Source organism: Sapajus apella, unplaced genomic scaffold, assembly GCF_009761245.1.
Source record: "Sapajus apella isolate SASKATOON/1434 unplaced genomic scaffold, GSC_monkey_1.0 scaffold13, whole genome shotgun sequence".
In the NCBI taxonomy this organism is placed as follows: Eukaryota; Metazoa; Chordata; class Mammalia; order Primates; family Cebidae; genus Sapajus; species Sapajus apella.
In genome coordinates, this window is record NW_022436953.1 from 17980615 (window position 1) to 18001329 (window position 20715).

General features: G+C 41.7%; 1 protein-coding gene across 6 annotated transcripts in view; it reads right to left on the bottom strand.

Annotated features, from left to right (window-relative positions):
* ABLIM1 (actin binding LIM protein 1) overlaps nt 1–20715 on the bottom strand; it is a 338923-nt gene that overhangs the window by 249430 nt on the left and 68778 nt on the right. Inside the window, exon 1 of one of the 6 annotated variants that reach the window (XM_032281742.1) lies at nt 7476–9094. The exons of 1 other annotated variant lie outside the window; for it this stretch is intronic. In XM_032281742.1, the coding sequence (XP_032137633.1) occupies nt 7476–7539 (64 nt within the window). In that variant the 5' untranslated portion in view covers nt 7540–9094. Of the gene's footprint in view, nt 1–7475; nt 9102–20715 lie in introns of those variants that run through there. 4 more of the 6 variants (XM_032281740.1, XM_032281744.1, XM_032281733.1 and 1 more) reach the window with 4 other exon arrangements.

A 20715-nucleotide genomic window follows, 5' to 3' on the forward strand; every position in this document is an offset into this window, starting at 1 on the left:
AGGCCTCAAGAGGTCACGCGTGTTTCTATGTGCTCTCTTGCCCTCTGTGCCAGCATGACAAGGCCATGGCTAGGAGGGCCTGCTGGTCCCAAGAGGAGGATGGGAGATGTATAGAGCAGAGCTGCCCCTAAACATGACTGAACTTGCCAAACTGCCCACCAGTTCAGCCTATAGCAGCTGATCCCCAGCCAAACTGCAGATTCATGAAAAATGATAAATAGCTGTCACTGTAAGCTTCGGAATTTTGGAATAGTTTATGAAGCCACATTACCCAATTGATATGAGTATCTTTCCTAAAAATACCCTTAACATTTCTATTTCCTTGGAATCTTAAAGGTAAAAATGAAACAGTTGCAATTTTTTGTTGTTTAGTGATATGGCTTTTATGGAACTATATACTCTTAAGGGTGATATATAGAAATGACCTTTATTATCCAAATATCAAAAGAAATCAACTTATCAATAAGAATTTACTGAACACAAATCATGTGCTCATTACTGAGATTTCTGAAAAACATAAAAATCATATTCTTGGATAGGCGCAGTGGCTGATGCCTATAATCCCAGCACCTTGGAAGGCTGAGGCAGGAGGATCACTTGAGGCCAGGAGTTTGAGACCTGCCTGGGCAACATAGCAAGATCCCATCCCTAGACAAAAATAAAAATAAAGAAATTAGCTGGGCATGGTGGTGTATGCTACTCAGGAGGCTGAGGTGGGCATATTGCTTAAGCCCAGGAGTTTGAGATTGCAGTGAGGCATGATTGTGCCACTGCACTCTAGCCTGGGTGACAGAGACCCTGTTCCCCCCATCCCCCCCCAAAAAAAGACACTCTCTAATCTCAAGGAACTTACAGTTCTGTTGTTCTGTAGATAAAATAAAATGTGAGATAGAGTATAAGACAATAATTGTGTGTTAAAATCTACAGGAACTGTGAACTTCTGGCCAAACATGGTGTTTATCTCTGTGCCCTACCAAAACTTCAAAGAGAACAAGGGAGGAACAACAATTGAGGAACAAGAGATGTCTGCACAATTTTGAAAGCGAGAAAGTGGATGGATGGCTCGGTGCTTTCTAGCTTTTAACATTGGGATTACAGATGGCTCACACCTATAATCCCATCACTTTGGGAGGCTAAGGCAGGAGGACTGCTTATGCCCAGGAGTTTGAGACCAGCCTGGGCTATATAGAGAGACCCCATCTCTACAAAAATTAACTGGCTGTGGTTGCACACCAATGGACTCCCAGCTACTAGGGAGGCCGAGGTGGGAGAATCAGATGAGCCTGGGAGGCTGAGGCTGCTGTGAGCTGTGATCGCACCACAGCACTCCACCCTGGGCAACAGAGCAAGACCCTGTCTCAACAACAACAACCACAAAAATGGATGGATGATGTAAACAAGGAAGAAAAAGCTGAAACTTAATGTGGAGGGGGGGGTATCACTAGAGGCAAGCCAGGAGAGGTTCAGAAACTGGAGGCACCAGCTCCTGCTGACTGCAGGAAGAAGGATGTAAATAGGACGAGTTGACAATCTTTACGGCAAAGAGTGAAACCCCGTTTTTCCTCGCCGCCTTCTCTCTGCCAGGAGGCTAACCCATGCTGCCAGCAGCTGAAGATGACATGACATGCTCCGCCAAGCTGGAAGGTCCTAGCCCTGTTCCCTGTGTGAGGAGATGGGGTAAGATAGAGGAGGCAACCTTTTTCAACTCTTTTAACTGTTTATCTCGGACTTACTTCCATGTTTCTAAATAAGATGCTTATATGGCCATCTTTTGATTTTTTTTTTTTCACTGTAAACATTATCTACTGATTTACTTCAAAGGAAGGTTAGGATTTGGCTCTTTTACATTCTTAACAATAGACGACTAAATGCAAATTCTAGCAATGGCACTCCAAAGTTTTTGAAAACCACAAGTGCCAGGCATCAGAAGAAATTGCTGATTTTTTAAAATGATTTTGCTTTTTTCATTAAATTGATTTTTCTTGAGTGTCTGCTACATGCCAGCTGTTATACCAGAAAGATACTGACACACAATGATGAACAGGAAGGACAGGTTCTTCCTTCATGGAGCCCACAGTCTTGTGAATGAGTAAGGTGGGGAGAGGGCAGTACCAGTGATCATAAGCATCTGATTTTAGGTAGCTGTTTATTCCATATCTATTACTCCTCTACTATTCTAAGGCAGGGGCCAGCAAACTATGGCCCACAGGCCAATTCTGGCCCACAGACCAATTTTCTATGAACTAATTCTATGAATTAAGAATGGGTTTTTTTTTGTCTTTGCTTTTGTTTTCATTTTAATTTTGAAAGATTGTTTTGAAAAGAAGAGGTCGGGCGCCGTGGCTCATGCCTGTAATTCCAGCACTTTGGGAGGCTGAGGCAGGTGGATCGCTTCAGTTCAGGAGTTCAAGACCAACCTGAGCAACATGGCAAAACCCCGCCTCCACAAAAAATACAAAAAAGCCAAGCATTGTGGTGTGTGCTTGTGGCAGTAGTAGCAATTACAACTACTCAGGAGGCTGAGGTAGGAGGGGCTTGAGCCTAGGAGGCGGAGGTTGCAGTGAGCTGAGATCGTGCCATTGCAGTCCAGCCTGGGTGACAGAGTGAGACCCTGTCTCAAAATAAAAATAAAAAAAAAGGAACGAAAAAAAGGAGGGAGGGAGGGAGGGAGGGAGGGAGAGAAGGAAGGAAGGAAGGAAGGGCAGCAGCAGTGACACCAACCATATGGCTCATCAAACCTAAAATCTTACTATCTAGATCTTTACAAAAAAAGTGTGCTGCCTGCTATCCTGAGGGCCTGCCAGACCCCTATTGTTTACTATTAGTTTTCTCCCCACCAAACAGGTCAAATTAGAAATATCTTAAAACATTTAATAAATTGCATGTTTATTCAACCGTGAAATATAAAAATGCAAAAGGTCTCACTGGGAAACGCCACATTCCGGAACAGAAACGCCCCAGTTTTGGTCATCTTAGGAAGTCAAGCCAGAAGATCTCTACACTCCTTGGTTCTCTCATTCTTTTGTCTTCCATTCACTATCTGCCTTTTAAAACTAGGAATATGCATTACTTTGATGAAAACAAAATAGATAAATAAAACAATGAATAGCTGTTATCCCAGAAGTTTGGGCAGCGGTCAAAAGGAGCTTTTGCCTCTCAAGTAGTGTTTGAAATTTTTACAATGAAAGCCTATTCTTGTATGATTTGTGTAATTAAAAATAAGCAAAACACACAGACATAAAACTAAAATAAAATTAGCAAACTAGAATCAAGGCCTTGGATTTATAGCACTATTCAACGACATAAATAATTTGCAAGAATCTGAATCTCCCAGATGGAACTCTAATTGCCAATTATATAACCCATTCATTATTATGTGTAAGGCACTGTGCCATGAGTTTTATAGATATTCTCACTTCATCCTCACAATCTTATAAAGCAGACAGTATTGTTATCTCTGTTTTACAGATGTGAAAACTGAGGCTTAGAGAAGTTGAGAAACTTGGCCAAGATTATACAGCCAGTAGATATCCAAGCTGTCATCTGACCAAATCTCTGTGTCTAGAGCTCAAACACTTCACCAGTGCATCATGCTCAAAAGGAGCATGCATTCCTTCTACAAGTCTATAACTATGCATTTTTATTTGTTTAAATCATTTTGAAATTTACCAAGGAACAATCATGTTAGCAAGGGGAAAATAAATCCCCAATCCTCTGTGGCTCTGGCAGTGACAAAGTGGCAGAAATGGTTTTTGAGGACAAGAGACACCCTTCCCTCATACTGGAGCCATGGTGAGAAGTGACCTGTGCTCAGATCTGCCCCTTGTAACCAGTGGGCCCTCCCTAGCCAGCGTTCTAACGTCTTTAAATGATGACATCCTCTCAGATCATTGATCCCAACACTCGCATTCTCCACTCTGCGCAGGTCATTACATAATGTCTCATGTTGGTTAGATGCCCATATATGCCAGTGGACCTTCCAGGATTATCATTCTACATGACAGAGGTTTATTCTGAACAGTACCTAGCATGGTGCCTGCCACCTATTGAAAAGTGCTCGGTAAATTCATTACGGCAAAATGTTAAAGAACAGCTCCAATGCCAAGTCCAGGGATGGCTCCATGACTCATCAGCAGACCCACCCTGATGAAGCTACCAATTAGAGACAGACTATTACAGTGAGAGTCACTCTAAACCTAAAAAAATAAAGATGTGGGTGGAGCCAAGAGCCGTAATCAGTGAAGTGGCTGATTAATCCATGAATCTGCAGGTACATTTAGCTATTCATACGACCAGCATTACATTTATACGGAAAATGGGGCTAGCAGACCATTTAAACCATTTTATTTATTTATTAGTTATTTTTGAGAGAGAGAGAGTTTTCCTCTTGTTGCCCAGGCTGGAGTGCTGTGGCTCAATCTTGGCTCACTGCAACCTCTACCTCCTGGTTCAAGTGATTCTCCTGCCTCAGCCTTCTGAGTAGCTGGAATTATAGGTGTGTGTCACCACACCTGGTTAATTTTATATTTTTAGTAGAGATGGGTTTTCACCATGTCGACCAGGCTGGTCTCAAACTCCTGAACTCAGGTGATGCGCCTGCCTTGGGCTCCCAAAGTGCTGGGGTTACAGGCGTGAACCATCACACCTAGCCTAAACCATTTAAAAATAGTCACCAGGGATGTGCTTCCCACAAAATAACACCACCCCATTATTAACATGCTGCATTTCCCCAAGAGCACTGTGTTTACTACAGCCCCTTCTAACTCTCTACACCACTTCAATTCACATGTCAGCAGGACGTATGTTTTCCAGGCAAAATATTACAAAGAAGAGTGATACCAGGCTTGGACAGTTACTGTTTCAGGAAGATTTTCAAGGTACCACAAGCCTAGGGAGCATATGACTCAGACAGAAGCTCTCAAGACTCATTCTATTGCTGACTGTTTCATGGAAATCCAGTTCCCAGTTCTCCCAGAATGCTGCCTGCTCCCACTCCTTGGGCACGTTCCCAGCAATGTCACGCTCTGATTGACCCACTGGTCACCAACTTTGGCAGAGCTCATTTGCAGTGGCAGCTGTGACTGCCTTTGGAAGCAGGAAAACCTGTCTGGCGTTTCCATTCTCTCATATGAAACCTAAAAGCAGTGCTCATCAGCACGTTGTGTTTTTCCCCTTTTTGGAAATGAATGACATTTAGTGATAAGTCTCATAAAATCCCTATATTCTGAATTGCTTTCCTGGCTACCACCCCACCATTTAAAGTATGTTAACAATGGAGACATACATGTCAGCAGTCAGATTTTAATATAAAATTGAAGGCTGGATATCTCAAATGCCCAAATTACTATTAATTGTATGCAAATACTAGCTCTAAGTATATCCTTTAGAGCAGAAGGTTCTAAGTCACTGTATCAGTCTTAAATCAACAGCCACTAACTAGCTAATGCTTTCAAGGTGTGCCAGGAGAGAAAGGACAGAATGATCTTCTCTTACTAAGGAGAGATGGATGAACAGCTGCAAGGTTTGCTGCTGTTTTAAAACACCAGGGAACCAGCTAATGAGAATAAGAAATAAAATGTAAGCAGGGTCAGACCTGTTTATTACATATCCTTTCAAAATATCCTTTTGTTTTTTTTTAAAAAAGTGAATTAAAATTAGTGCCCGTATTCCCTACAGAGAGTACATTTAAAACAATGCAGAGTCGCAAAACCCCTTATGTTCCAAACATAAGGTGTGCCTGTTTTTAAGTCTCAGAATAATTTGCCAACTTCCAATTTAATTATGACTGAGCTTCAAGTCAACTGTTGAGTGTTCTAGAGATGCAGTTTCTGTAGATTCCAGCTGGTAGCAAGTGGAAAAACTCCAAATACCTTAAAAATATGCCACGGAGTAGAAGGGAGGAGAGTACTTAAAAAACAAGGAAAAGAAAGAAAGTTGTACTTTCTGGTTTGACCACTAAAAATATAGTTAGATGTATCATTTACTCTGTTTACTTACAGTCTCTCTGCATGTAAGATTTCTTCCAAAACCTGCCCTATCTTGCTGGAAATCTAAAGTAAAATCCACTCTTTGTACAGTACAACAGAGGACTTTAAATTCATTTAAAGACATCTAGACATCTTGAGATATTCTAATTTTATCACTAGGACCCCATTCAGTTGGAAAAGACATGGCATCATAATTTTCTACTCTAAATATATCAGCAATACATGAATGCATTCTAATTAATATGCATAGTGTCCTTATTAAAATTCAGATTCTATGCTTGAGGAAGGCCCAAAGTGTCAAAAAAATCTTGTGTGAACCTGAGGTGACCTTACACTTTAGAAAGAACAGGGGAGGAAAGAGTTGGAGCAGAGTTCTTGGCTGACCACCCACGTGGGGCTATTTCCAACTTTACATTTTACTATTCCAATGTTTGTCAGCTTTCGTCTTTACAATAAATGTCTAAGGCAGGTCAGTAAGGAATAGGAAACCACATTACGGGACTTTTAAATCAGGATGGTCTTCAAAATCATGCTCATTTACAGGAGAAAACTGTGTGGCATAAAAAGCCACCATGAATTATTCATCAGTTACAGCATGTGCCAACCTCAGATTCCTTTGTACCTCTTAACAAGTGTGTACATGTGAAGTGTAGCAGACCCGGGCTCCCCAGTCCTACCAGTCCCAGGTACAAAGGCAAACCCAAGCTCACCGGAGATCCTGTGAAACTGAGAGGAGCTGCGAGATCGGAAGTGAAGGAGGGAGGGGGCCCAGCCTATCTGCCTTATCTGGAATTACCCATGAGTCTACTCTCCAGAAACCAAAATAAGTTACACTCTCTTATCTTAAGGGGTCCAGTATCAAAAGAATCAGCAAGTGATCGGCACAGTCTGTAAGTTTCAATGGAGCAACCTGCGAGACTGTGGGGCCACCCTCGGCAGCTCTGTTTGAGGTGGTGTGGGCTGTCAGCCCCTAGGGATGACAGGATCAGCTGGGGCACTCCTGAAGCCAGCCTCACCAGGAAACAAACTCCCCCATCAAATACAACTGTAGGGAAAGCATCCAAGGGATGGCATTCAAACTCAGACAAAGGGCCCGGAAATAGGATCACAGGTGTTTGCCCATAGTCACTGAGGATGCTTTTTAATGTGCCCAGCAAACCAGTTGAGTTGAACTGGGCACCTGCTACAAAACAGTCATGTTGAGTTGAACATCCTATTATATTAAGTTGAGTAGAGCCAGGCACCTGCTACAAAACAGTCATGTCGATTTTAACATCCTACTACATTAAGAATACCTGTAAATATGTTGACAAATACAATGTGCATTTTATGCAGATATTTACTATCACAGAAATAGATGGTCATGTTATGATAATAAGTGTAAAACAATTTTATCAAATGGAAAAGCCCTGCATCTTTCCTCATCTTTATAGACATGGTCAACCCCAGACAGAATATATGCCAAGCTTACGAAATGGACGGTCTAACCTTTGTAGTCTCCGATGGTGTGATGAGGGTCCATGAGCTCAGTCATTTCCAAGGTCATTAACATGCACAAAGCTCTAGGGGTTCAGCTTTTCTTCACTAGGCATCTGACACACAGAAAGGCTGCAGCACTCCTCAAAGGAGAGGCTGGGCCCTGGCTCTGCTCCCAGGAGTCTGTGGGCTGAACTGGACCCGAGGGAGGGGTGTGCCACCAGTGGGTGTGCCACAGCCAGCGCAGAAAGAATGAGTTTCCTGAGTGAGTCTAGGTCCTTCCTCACGTACAGAGTCCGCATCCCCTTCTTCCCTCCAGCCTGCCCCTCCCACTTCTAAAGAGACCCCTGCAAAAGCACATCAGCTCATTGACACCACACCCACAGAAAACACTCGTTTCTGGGAAGCCACTATTAAAACACGCCAAGAATGTTCCTAGGATTTTCCTCCACTCTGCACAATCCAGAATCCAGATTTGGGTCACTGTCATTTCACAAGAACTGAAACGCATGAAACAAAGAAAAAAAAGGATCCATTTTCCCCAAGCCTTCTGCCTTCTCTTTTTCCTTAATGAATTACTATCTCAACCAGATGGGCTTTTAATTATTTTCTTCAATACTAGAATTTTTTTAAAAATACGATAACTTGGAGAGGCTTTTTAAAATTAACAGCCTGATTCTTCATCATGGCTTAGGAAACATTTCCCTGACAAAGTCCTGGTATGAGACCAGCCATGGACTTTGAGCCTTTTTATATTAGGTATACATGCTGTCTGAAAACAATGACCTCATCTGGAAAGACTCAGGAAAGAGGCATTTTTTTCCTTTCATCAGTAATGCCCTGATGTTGGGCTGGATTACCCACCACCCACAATGCAACTTTTCTCCCAGTCATTTTTGAACACCAGGAATTTTGCATATTGGAAAAGTTATGAAGACAGTTTAAATGGAAAAAGATATTTAGGACAAATATCCTTGGCATCAGAGATACATATTGGCTAAGAAATAGAAGGCAACTGGCATAATTGCTTTAAGTGTGAGGGTAAAACATTTAATTCCTCCAATAAAGATGTAACCAGCAGCACCCATTGTGTGATAGTAGTTTAATGTAAGGTAATCAATCCACTGAAAAAGAAGACTATTTGAAACACACTGACCAAATACAAAGTTTGATTAATTGAAGAGTCCCGGCTTACTCTCTTCCCTGGCTAAGTGGCTGTTTTGATTTAATTTGAAATGACTCGGGTAGACAGCCATCCTCATGGGTCACCCAGTGTGCCCTTTCCCTGGTCCAGGCTACCGCCTGGAACTTGGTGCCTCTGATAACGTCCTCCTGACTTGGCTGTAGCACCAGGCGCCAGACAAAGAATCACAACTGGATCGCTTGTTGATAAAATGCTTGCCATTTGCAGAGCTGTCATGCGTCAGCTGCTGCCAAAGGCCAGTCACATATACTGGAATCTTCTGATTATGCCTAATGCCTTGCCTTCTCACGACAGTGACTCCATACTTTAGCCTAAAGTGTTTTTTGCTAGTGTCTTGGGATTTTTACCATAAGGATGGAAGTCTTTTATCCTTGCATTTTTCATTCTTGTTAGCCTTCATTTAAAATGTAATGGAGGCTAGTTTTCCCTACTCCCTTAAAGAAACCAAGTACAGTGCTATAGCTATTTTGGGGGGCTAAAATAGGGTTCTAGTTTAAAAGTAACCTGCATTGCATTGGTTCCTTGCCTTTTACAAGGCAGGATGGGGCAAAGTGGGGGAGTAGACAATCCAATATTGAAACTTCGATTTTTTTGAACGTTAAGCAATAAAGTAATTCTTTCCTAATCATAGTCATGCAAATTTGACTTGTGTTAGTTGTACCATGGATAATTTGGTTGATGATTTATTATAGTCAAGAAACTGGCCAGGTATGGTGACTCATGCCTGTAACCACAGCACTTTGGGAGGCCAAGACCTCCTGCAGCCTCAACCTCCTGGGTTCAAGTGATCCTCCTTCTTCAGCCTCCCAAGTAGCTGGAACTACAGGCACGTGCCACCATGCCCGGCTATTTTTTTATTATTATTATTTTTTGTAGAGACAGAATCTCCCTATGTTGCCTAGGCTGGTCTCAAACTCCTGAACTCAAGTAATCCTCTTGCCTCAGCCTCCCAAAGTGCTATGATTACAAGCAAGAGCCACAGTGCCTGGCCTCACACAACATTTTCTAATTAAATAGCAATGGAGCTTATACCGTGTCATTTTGAAATCAGAGACGCAGTTGTGTGTTCCTTATCTTATCTGATTCAGTCATCTTAGAAACACAGAGCAGAAATCTTTCCAAACCACGCTTCTAGAATCCTTCACAGAAAAGTGACTGTCAGCAAAACAAATACAAATGCTTAAAATTGCATCTTCACCTATATTTGAGAAATGCTTGATTAAATATTGTTAAAGTTTTCTTAACCATGGACTTACTATGTATTAATATGCAGGTGTGCCTGTAACTAACATACATAAGAAGCATTTCCTAAATTTATTCAACCAGAGAACCCCCAGCCCAGTAGAACTATTAACTTTCCATAAAACAAAGCCTAGAAAACATTTCTCTGAGGAAAGAGAGAGCTAGAAAGGGCTTTGGAGATAATTTCCATCACAATTTCAAAGATAGGAAGTTTAAAGCTAGAAGAATTTAGGGACTTGCCCAAGGCCAGCACAGGATGTATGAGGAGGACAATTCTTCTGCCCTGTGACATTCTGAGTGGCCACGATAGGCTAGCATGCTTGGCTCTGTTTGCAATTAAGGTATGACTGACAGTGATGCTATCATATCCTGGTAACATCGATGCTGCTGTGTTCTTAGGCAAACAGCATACCTTGCAACAGATTATGTTAAAAGACCAGACCTAGGCCTGTTTTGCAATTACAGAATGGGAGACAAAGCTTACCACAGTGTAATTTATGACGGGGCTGGGAGTGAAAAATAGCAGATATCAGTAACAAAACATTCACAGGGCCTTGGCCTCATCTTTTAAACTAAGCAGAAGAGACAGAAACTTGAAGCAAATTGAATTCCACATGAAAAATGATTCCACTGGGAAAGAGAAAAACTAAGTTTCTTAAAAGGTCATATGCAATAAGGAAGAAGAAACTTCGAGACTTTATCTAGAAAGGCACAGGACAAAAGTAATGATTTGTCATTTTCCCTGAACTTGTACTCCAATGACATGCAATTATAAGCCCAAATCATTGGTCCCAACCCAAGCTCAGCTATATGAACTTTGTTGGAGATCAGTTTCCGAAACTATTAGGTTGGGGCAAAAGTCATTGCGGTTTTTGCCATTACTTTCAATGTAATGGCAAATGACTTTTGCCCCAACCTAATAAAAGGAGTGTGCAGTTCACCACACACTTCAACAGAAATCTAACCTGGAAATGGTGTTTATAGCACACAACTATCTCCTCCATGCTATTATTCCAATTTCTGCTTATAAGTTCCAGGTGGATTGCATGAAATTATTATTGTGAATGTAAATGAAATTTCATGAACTTTTCTGTTATCAACCCCTATTACATACAGTGACTATATACCTCAGCTTCATAAACTGCAAAGAGAATGGCCTTATTATCATTCATAGCTCACACTGGCCGAGGGCTCACTCTCTGCAGGCATTGAACAAAGATTCCTCGCTGATTTCTTATCATCCTCTAGGGCAAGGATCATCAGGTCCATTTTAAAGATGAGGAAGTTAAAGAAAAGATGAGAAGTTAAAGAAATTGCCCAAGATCACTCCACTAACAAGGCGTATAGTTGGGGCTTGGACATAAGCAGCTAGAATCAGAGACCGTGCCCAGAATGCTAAAACTATTTCCAAGACTATTAAAACAGCTCAGGACGAACCAGTAATCAGAGAAGATGCCAAAGCCGTTTCCATGCCTGAAGTGATGGTAGGGTAACGTAAAAGACAAGTTTAGCAGTCCAAAATGTTAGCGTATGTCCAAAGGCTGTTTATGCTTTTTGCAAAAAGTCTGAATACTCAGACTGTGTGTGCAGGGAGGGGTTCTTATTACTGACCTCGGAAGAATCATTTTTCTGAGTCACAATCTGCTTTCAAGAGATTTTCCTGAATTAATCTCTTTCACAAAGATGGCCGATGGGTAGTTCCCATCTCTGCAGAGGCTGCAGCGAGGGAGGCCATCCAGCAGGCTGTTTCTCTCACCTCATGGCTACTGCACAGGGCATTTTCAGGCAGAAGCTGCCAAGTTCAGGCAGAAGCTGCCATCCCACATGTTCCAGACCAGGAAAAGGTAGGTCACCCAGGCTGCAGTACAGCAGTTCAATCTTGGCTCACTGCAACCTCCGCCTCCCAGGTTCAAGTGATTCTCATGCCTCAGCCTCCCGAGTAGCTGGGATTTACAGGTATGTGCCACCACACCCGGCTAATTTTTGTATTTTTAGTAGAGATGGGCTTTCACCATGTTGGCCAGCCTGGTCTTGAACTCCTGGTCTCAAGTGATCCATCCATCTTGGCCTTCCAAAGTGCTGGGATTACAGGTGTGAGCCACTGTGGCTGGCCACACCTTTTTTTTTTTTTTTTTTTTTTTTAATCTTTTTTTTTTTCCTTTCCTTGCCTTTTTCCTTCCCAATTTTTTTTCCTTTTTTTTTTTTTTTATCTTTATGATCTGTATCTTTCAAAAAAGACTCGAGATGAAATCTCTAGCACACAGAAAACTGGACTCTCTACATTCAGCAATAAGCTGGATGGGGAAGAGTAGTGAGTACATAGGAATCCATTTCATGATGTGATGCTTATCCTAGTCACTGCTTGATGCTGCCCTTTAGCATCTGTCACCACCCCCCCAAAATGGGACTAATAGTTTTTGTTTTTTTTTTGTCATTTAGTTTTTATTTCATAATCATGAACTTAACTCTGCAATCCAGCCAGGCATGGAAGGGAATAAGGAAAACATGGACCCAAAGGGAACTGCCGGGAGAGCACAAAGATTCTAGGATACTGCGAGCAGATGGGGTGGAGAGTGCTCTCCTGAGCTACAGAAGGCATGGTCTGGTGGTGAAGATAAAACACAAGTCAAACTTATTCCAGTTGTCCACAGTCGGCAATGGTGGTCTTTTTGCTGGTCTTGCCATTCCTGGACCCAAAGCACTCCATGGCCTCCGCAATATTCACGCCTTCTTAAGGCCACATGCTTGCCATCCAACCACTCAGTCTTGGCGGCGCAGATGAAAAACGGGGACCCATTTCTGCCGGCTCCAGCATTTGCCATGGACAAGATGCCAGGACCTGCATGCTTTAGATGAAGTTCTCATCAAATTTCTCTCTGTAGATGGACTTGCCACCAGTGCCATTATGGTGTGTGAAGTCACCACGGTGACACATAAATCCTGAAATAATTCTGTGAAAGCAGGAACCTTTATAACCAAATTCTTTCTCTCCAGTGCTCAGAGCATGAAAGTTTTTGCTGTCTTTGGAAGCTTGTCTGTAAACAGCTCTAAGGAGACACGGCCCAAGGGCTCACCGTCAAAGAATATGGTGGGGTTGACCATGGCTGATGGTACAGGGCTCCTGGCAACAGTGTTAGCAAAACCCTATTTTTTTTTTTTTTTTTTTTTTTGAGATGGAGTCTTGCTCTGTCACATCCAGGCTGTAGTGCAGTGGTGCAATCTCAGCTCCCTGCAACCTCCGCCTCCCGGGTTTAAGCAATTCTCCCACCTCAGCCTCCCAAGAAGCTGTGACTACAGGCATGCACCACCACACTCAGCTAATTTTTGTATTTTTAATAGAGACAGGGTTTTGCCATGTTGGCCAGGCTGGTCTCGAACTCCTGATCTCAAGTGATCCTCCTGCTTTGGGCTCCCAAAGTGCTGGGATTACAGGCACAAGCCACCGTGCCCAGATTCCGGCTAACATTTTTCAAATAGTTATTCTGACTATAGTAAGCATTTCTGACATGCACCTTTCAATTATTCGTCCTAACAACCTTAGGAGATAAGGACAATTATGAATCCCTTTTTAAAAATGAGAAAACTAAGACTAAAGAGCATAATTTTTTTCAGAGTCACATCTTGTATGCAGAAAAGCAGAGATTTCCACTCAGTTCTGTATGTCTCGATCTCTGTGCTCTTATGAGGCATGATCAAATGGCTGCACCTCAACAGTCTCACAGCTTCTTCTTGTAGCTCTGCTGAAAGGATACATGTGGATGCAAATTAATTAGTATCAATGCTGTTATTTGCATGAATTTGTTCATATAAAAAGAAAAATTAGAAGCAGAATGCACTTAGTGGTATCCATAAAACAGTTTCTGCATGTGTAAACACAGCTAAGAAGTTTACAGTGATGGACTTTCTATGTCTCTCTCCTCCCCCTTTTATCTGTTTCATTCTGCCTCTCATACCCTTCCAGTCTCTGCATTAGAGGGGATTAAAATGCATGCTGTATTCCCTGCAAAAACAACAGGCATTTCTCTTTGGTGACTCATTCGATGCAAATAAGTTGTAGGAATCAGGGGATTCCATTCTTGGTGCCTTTGAAAAAGTTGTGACGATAAAGTCTAAAAGGAAACAAATTACTGCAGAACGAAAAGATTCTTTCATTGTATGCAGATCAAGCATTGCGTTAAATCGTAATGGCTTACTATAGGGATTTCTTATAACTTCCACATTCATTACCATTTTCATTTGGCACATGAGTGATATATGACCACAAAACATAGCTTTACCCCCAGAGAATGAAAGAGGATATTGATTGACCATGCTATATACAGAAGGCTACATTTAATACAGGTTTTTGTTGTTATTACAGGGTAGGAAAACAGAATAAACACCTGGAAGACACATACCTGCCCAAGAAATGTTACCACATCATTCTCTTGCTCCTGCACTGTTCATTCACTGTGTATTACTACCAAGCTGTTCCACCACCTTCTCCGTGGAAGCTTCATTCAAAGTCAGTGGGAAGAGAAAATATGCCACATTTTCCTAAGAATAAGAACGCTACTCCAGGCCACTGACTTCAATTCAACTCTTCAGTTTAATTCGGGAAAATTTAAATGTATTTTACATTCTGTATTACCCTCTCTAGTTAACAATTCTGCTGACAATAAAACAGTCACATTTAGTCCCCAATGAAAACAGGCATTTTATTGATGGTCTCAAGCTAACTAATTATTCCAAAGACTTTCAAAGATTTCTGAAACTCTTCACGTCTTGTCTCTGCCTCCTTTCAACTTTTGTCTCTCCCAAGATCATTGCTTCAGCAAAGGGAGGAGGGCTAGTCTGCTCATACACATTGCAACTTTAGACAGCTTGTCAAAACAAGCAAAGCCTAAAACTTTCTGCTCTGTTCCTTGCAATGATCTCCATATTTCCCCCAAAATCTTTCCCCCTACCCTCCCAAAAACAAGAAACTTCCAGTCACAAAAGTCTACATTCAAAAGGATAAAGAATTTATAATAATAGAGTAAAAAACAACATGCATTTAAACCTTTCAAAATAAGTAAGTCAGCCCCAAGGACGCCTTGCTGAATCATTTTAGGGTTCATAATAACCAGGTTTGGAGTTAAAAACAAAACTGCCTTTAGCAAATACTCCTCCCAAACAGTGGCCTTCTGAAACCCCATGTTTTATTCCTTTGAGCCACAGGCACAGCGCGGAACTAAAGGGAGGCTTCCCATCATCTGGGCCAGCTGTTTTCTAACTAACAGAAGGACGCGGCTGTCTTGGGGTTGGTGAGGGATGCAGTGGGGAGGATGGGGAGCTGGTTCTGGGCTCCACCCCAACTTCCACCAAAGGCATTTCAGCTCTTATGCTTTATTTTCTCAGCTTCCAGGTGAGCCTTCATCTGAAGAAAGGGTTCCATAGCTAAAAGTAAACACACACTTTGAAAACTCCTCATCCTATCCAGTCCTTTCATTTTAGAAAGGAGGAAAATGAAGGCCTGTGAGTGTAAGTAACTAGAGCAAATGAGAGAACGAGTAGCTAAGGCAGGGGTCGACCAGCCACGGGCTCTGAGCAATGTGCTCCCCTGCATGCACGCTCCCCAGATCGCAAGTACACAGCCCTGCAGGACATGTCCCTGCCTTCCATCACAGGACTCAGGTCTATCCACTGTAGCCCTTCCCCACACAGCCCACAGCCATATAAGTGCAGGCTTGCAGGTGGGGTGTTGTTGCTGATGTGATTTGAAGCATTATTTTCTTGTTTCTTTTTCTCTCCTTTCTTTCTCTTTTTCAGAGACAGGGTCTTGCTCTGGAGTGCACCCAGGCTGGAGTGCAATGGTATGATCATAGCTCACTGTAACCTTGAACTTCCAGGCTCAAGTGATCCTTCCACCTCAGCCTCCCAAACAGCTAAGACACAGGTACATGCCACCATGCTTTGCTAATTTAAAAAAAAAACAAAAACAAAAACTTTTTTTTTGTGTGTAGAAATGGGCATCTCACTGTGTTGCTCAGGTTGGCCTCGAACTCCTGGCCTCAAGCCATCCTCCCGCCTCAGCCTCCCAAAGTGCTGGGATTATAGGCATAAACCACCATACTTGGTCTGTTTTAATCATTTTGGAGTACTAGACACAGAGGCTACAGGCAGAATAGTAGCAAAAGCCCTGCCTATGTAAGATGAAAACTAAAAATATTCTGAAGTTTTCAGAAGTCAGTGCTTCAGAAATAAATCAATAGAAAATAATATTCGGTTGGTAAAAACTGAATTTATACTCAAATTAGGAAGGAAGCGGGTAGAAAGGATGTGAACACATTCTACAGGATCTGTCTGCTGGCTGTGACCTTCCCTCTTACAGCCTTCACTCATAAGGCAGCAAACCACAGCTGAGCTGTGTGGGTTCTAGCCGGAGTGCCACGCTGGGAAAACATCACAGAGTTCCTAGACTCTGCAGTCGCCTGCGGTTGCATTTTGGATGAATGCCACCGTTGCTGGCTCCTGGAAGGGGGGCTCTACATTTTCTAAAATGTGACAAAAACCTAAAGGGGAGTAACAAAAACTGTTAAATGGGGTGCACTATTCCAGCTATCCCTGGAATTTACAAAAAGGGTTTCTCATTTACAAAAGGGCTCCTTTAAGTAAACTCTTAAAATAGTCCTGGTTTACCATTCACTAGTTGGGTGATTTAGCAAGTTATTTCATCTATATGTGCCTCCATTTTCTCACCTGTAAGATGGGGATAATTATGGTACCTACCTCATGGGATGTTGTGGAAATTTAAGGAAACACTTCCTGGTTCCTGCCAAATATTAGTCATTGTTATTATTTAAAAAAAATTTTTTTTTAAAAGACATTAAGTACCTCATAGAGAGGCCACGGGGAGGAAAGCCGCAAAAGCAGGGGAATTTGAGATGAAAAGTCAAAAGGAAATGTTTTTGAAGTTTAATGTAAGTTGATAGACAATAATAATTGGTTGATAAAAAGTGAAACTTACAGATTGGGATCATAGCTAGCTTTACCGTCTACTCTGGGACCTCGCCGCTGCTCAAAACCCGAACCTGGAGCCGCAGCAGCGCCCTCACCTGGGGACTTCTTAGAAATGCAGAATGTCCGCGCCCAATCTGACCCCCATGTACAGAATCAGAATTCGCATTTCAACAAGATTCCGGGGAATTTATGTGCGTATTACAGTTAGAGGAAGCCCGCTTCACGGTATATACTGAGAGTTTAGCATTTGTAGGTCAAAGGAACAAGACTTCATTCTCTAGTTACATCTCCATACATTATCCTAAATCTTACACTCCTTTCCATTAGACTCATGCTAAATGGTCAACTAACCGTCTGTGAAGCAGATTACCCTTTAAGGGACAGCATAATACTTAAGTATCTAAAGCAACTAGCTCCCCTCTTATTAGTAATTTCAATGATTTTAAAATATCATTACCATCATCAAACACTAACATTTATTGAGCCCTTAAAACATGCACTAATCAATGTAGGGTACTCTCCATATGTTCTCATTTAATACTCACACCACCCACTGGAGTAACCATTACTATCCCCATTTCATAGAGGAGAGAACTGAGGCTCAGAAAGGCTACATCATTTTCTCAAGACCAAATTACATGGGGGGCAAAAGGCCTTTTTGAAATCCACTCTCTTTCTACAAATTCAAACCCCATTCCCACAATATCAAAATAATGTATCTGTGAACTAGGGAGCAGCAATAATAACCCCCTTTTTAGATTAAAAAAAAAAATGAAACACAGAGAGTGAGTGAATTATGTAAAGTCACCAACCTGAAATTTAGGTTAGAACTGGGTCCATTACAATTCAATAACCTTTTCAAATTAAAGAATTCTGCTGCTAGAAATGCCAATGTAATCACATTGAAGATAAAGCAATGGCATTTTATATCTGTTGGAAATAAAACATATCCAACAGAAAGAAGGAGTTCCATTTATGAAGCTTTGTGCAACCAAACCAAGGCACCTCAAAGTTTGATCTCTAATCAAAGGAGATTATTAGGATGTCAGTTTCTTTGGGAAACCAGAGTTTCCAGACTTTTATTGCCGTTGCACCATCACTGTGGCAACTGATGCTTATCAACACATCTCAGCTAACATCCTATACGATATTACTCTTGCACATCTGTGAAATTCTCCTAATTACAGCCTCCCTGATTTCCTCCCTGTAAAGACATTAGGTCTTTACCCAAGTTTGATATCCAAATAGTTTAGAACTTGGCAAGATGAGTCAAAAATCTTTCCTTGATAACCCCAGTGTCTATGGAAAGTCAGACACATGGGTTTTAGGATCTAGTGATGAGGGCTCCTTGCCCAGGCTCCACCCAGGGAATGCCTCCCTCTTCCCTCCCTGGAGAGGACAGTGGGAACAAAGAAAGATTCGTTGGCTAAAAACGCTATTTTAGTTGCTAAGATAACAACAACAAAATACCACAAGTGCTAGAAGTCCAAGACCAAAATGCTGGCAGGTTTTATTTCTAAGCCCTCTCATCTTGCTTGCAGATGATGGCCCTTTTGCTGAGTCCTCACATGAATGACCTTCACTGCACAGATGTGTCTGATCCCTCTGTCTCTGTGTCCAGATTTCCTCCTCTTATAAGGACACCATTTGATATGGTTTGGCTGTGTCTCCACCCAAATCTCATCTTGAATTGCAGCTCCCATAATTCCTACGTGTTATAGGAGGGATGTGGTGGGAAATAATTGAATCATGGGGGCAGTTTTCCCATACTGTTCTGGTGGTAGTGAATAAGTCTCATGGGATCTGATAGTTTTATAAGGGGTTTCCCCTTTTGCTTGGCTCTCATTCTCTTGCCTGCCACCATGTAAGACATGCCTTTTACCTTCCACTATGATTGTGAGGGCTCCCCAGCCACACAGAACTGTGAGTCCATTAAACCTCTTTTCCTTTATAAATTACCCAGTCTTGGTTCTATCTTTATCAGCATCGTGAAAACAGACTGATATACCATTTATACTGGATTGGCCTATTTTTACTACATTACCTCTTTATAGATCCTGTCTCCAAATATAGTCACATCCTGAGATACTGGGAGTTAGGGCTGCAACATAGGAATTTGCGGGAGACATAATTCAACTCATAACAGATGCTGAATGGATCTTTTCCTCCATTATCACTAAGTCTTAGGGCTGCTGAGGCCTTCTGGTCCAGTCTGGGTTCAATAAGAACTAGAATTCACAGTAACCTGAATCTCTCAGCCTCATGACTCAGGGCACTCTGGGGGAGGAAGGAAGAGAAGAGAATTCCAGGTCAGACACAAAACACATCCCTTCCCTTCTCATTTCTGCTCCATGGGATCAGAGAAAAACAATTCTCAGCCTCACAGTCCACCAACCCAGCCCACCTTCCTCCCCACACTCCACTCATCACAGCTTAAGTAAGGCCACTCTGGCTTTTTGAGAAATGTAAGTGGCACTTATAAAACAGTCTGAGTCAGAGACACAACCAGTTACTAAAAAGTACAAACTAAAATGAAGAACTCTGGTCTGGCAGCCTGCAAGGCCTCTCCGGCCTGGGGCAAGTGGTGATCAGCCTTCAGGAGCTGGCACACAGTTTCCCGAGCAGCTGATCTGCCCAGCAGTCGAGGCCAGGGACCAGAGCCAGCCTCCGGGCCAGCCCACTCAGCCCGGGGCAGCAGCACCGCAAATGCCAGTGAGTAGGAGGGAGGAAAACCGGCACAGCGCGAACCTGTCAGGAGGTGCTCACTTCACACAGGGTATGTGCCAATGGCTTCTAAAAACAAATTTAGTATCTGGGATTTACAGGTATCCAAACCATGACACAATATAAGCAGAGCAAAAGTGATATTTGCTATTAAAAAGAAACCCACGCCCATCAATAAATCCATTAACTCAGCCCTAATTTTCAATTTCAGTAATCCAGCTATTCCCCATATCAAGTGTTAAACTTGGTTCTTAAAACCTTCTCATATTAACATAAAATTCTATCATCTTCCTTAGGGTTTTAAAAGATCGTTTGGCCATTTCATATGGTATATGATAAATAAGTGCTTTAAAGTAAAAATGATTTTAAATCAATATATTATTGAATATACTGAAGGTTACATTTTACAGATCTCTCGTGGTAGAAACTAATACAACCATAAGGAAAATTACACCAGCAAAAAGGCAGAAGGAAAAATTGATCCCCACATAGAAATCTCTGTATTAATCCCCCTATTAATTAATTGACATATATGAAAAAAAAAGAATCATTAAGGCATTTAAGGAAAACAAAAGCACATAATTGGACCAAGATGAATACAGAAACACATGATTCTAGAGAAAACAGATAATTTAAGCAACAGAAGAAAGGCTCTAAATAAAAATTCAAATTTATATCCTCTACAGTACTTGGGAACAAACTGTATCCATGAAGTTAAACTGGGAAAAAATTAAAAGAGCAATCAGAGAAAAAGAGCTTATAGAAATAAAAAAAAAATGATTATGAGAATAAAAAGAAATGCAACAGACAGGCCACAAAACAAAATGTCAAGAAACTCTCCCATAAAGTAGAGCAAAATAAAGGCAATTTAAAATATTTATTTATTTATTTATCTATATTTTATATTTATATAAAAAAGAATCAAGAGATATCGAAGAGGTCCAGTATCCATTGACTAGGAGTTCCAAAAAGGAGAACAAAGAAAGTAAAGGAGAGAAACTAAAAAAAAAAACAAAATTCTCCAGCGCTGAAGGAAGACACAAGTTTCAGAATGAAAGAGCAAACCAAGTGCTAAATAGAATGAAGAAAAATGACAAAAAC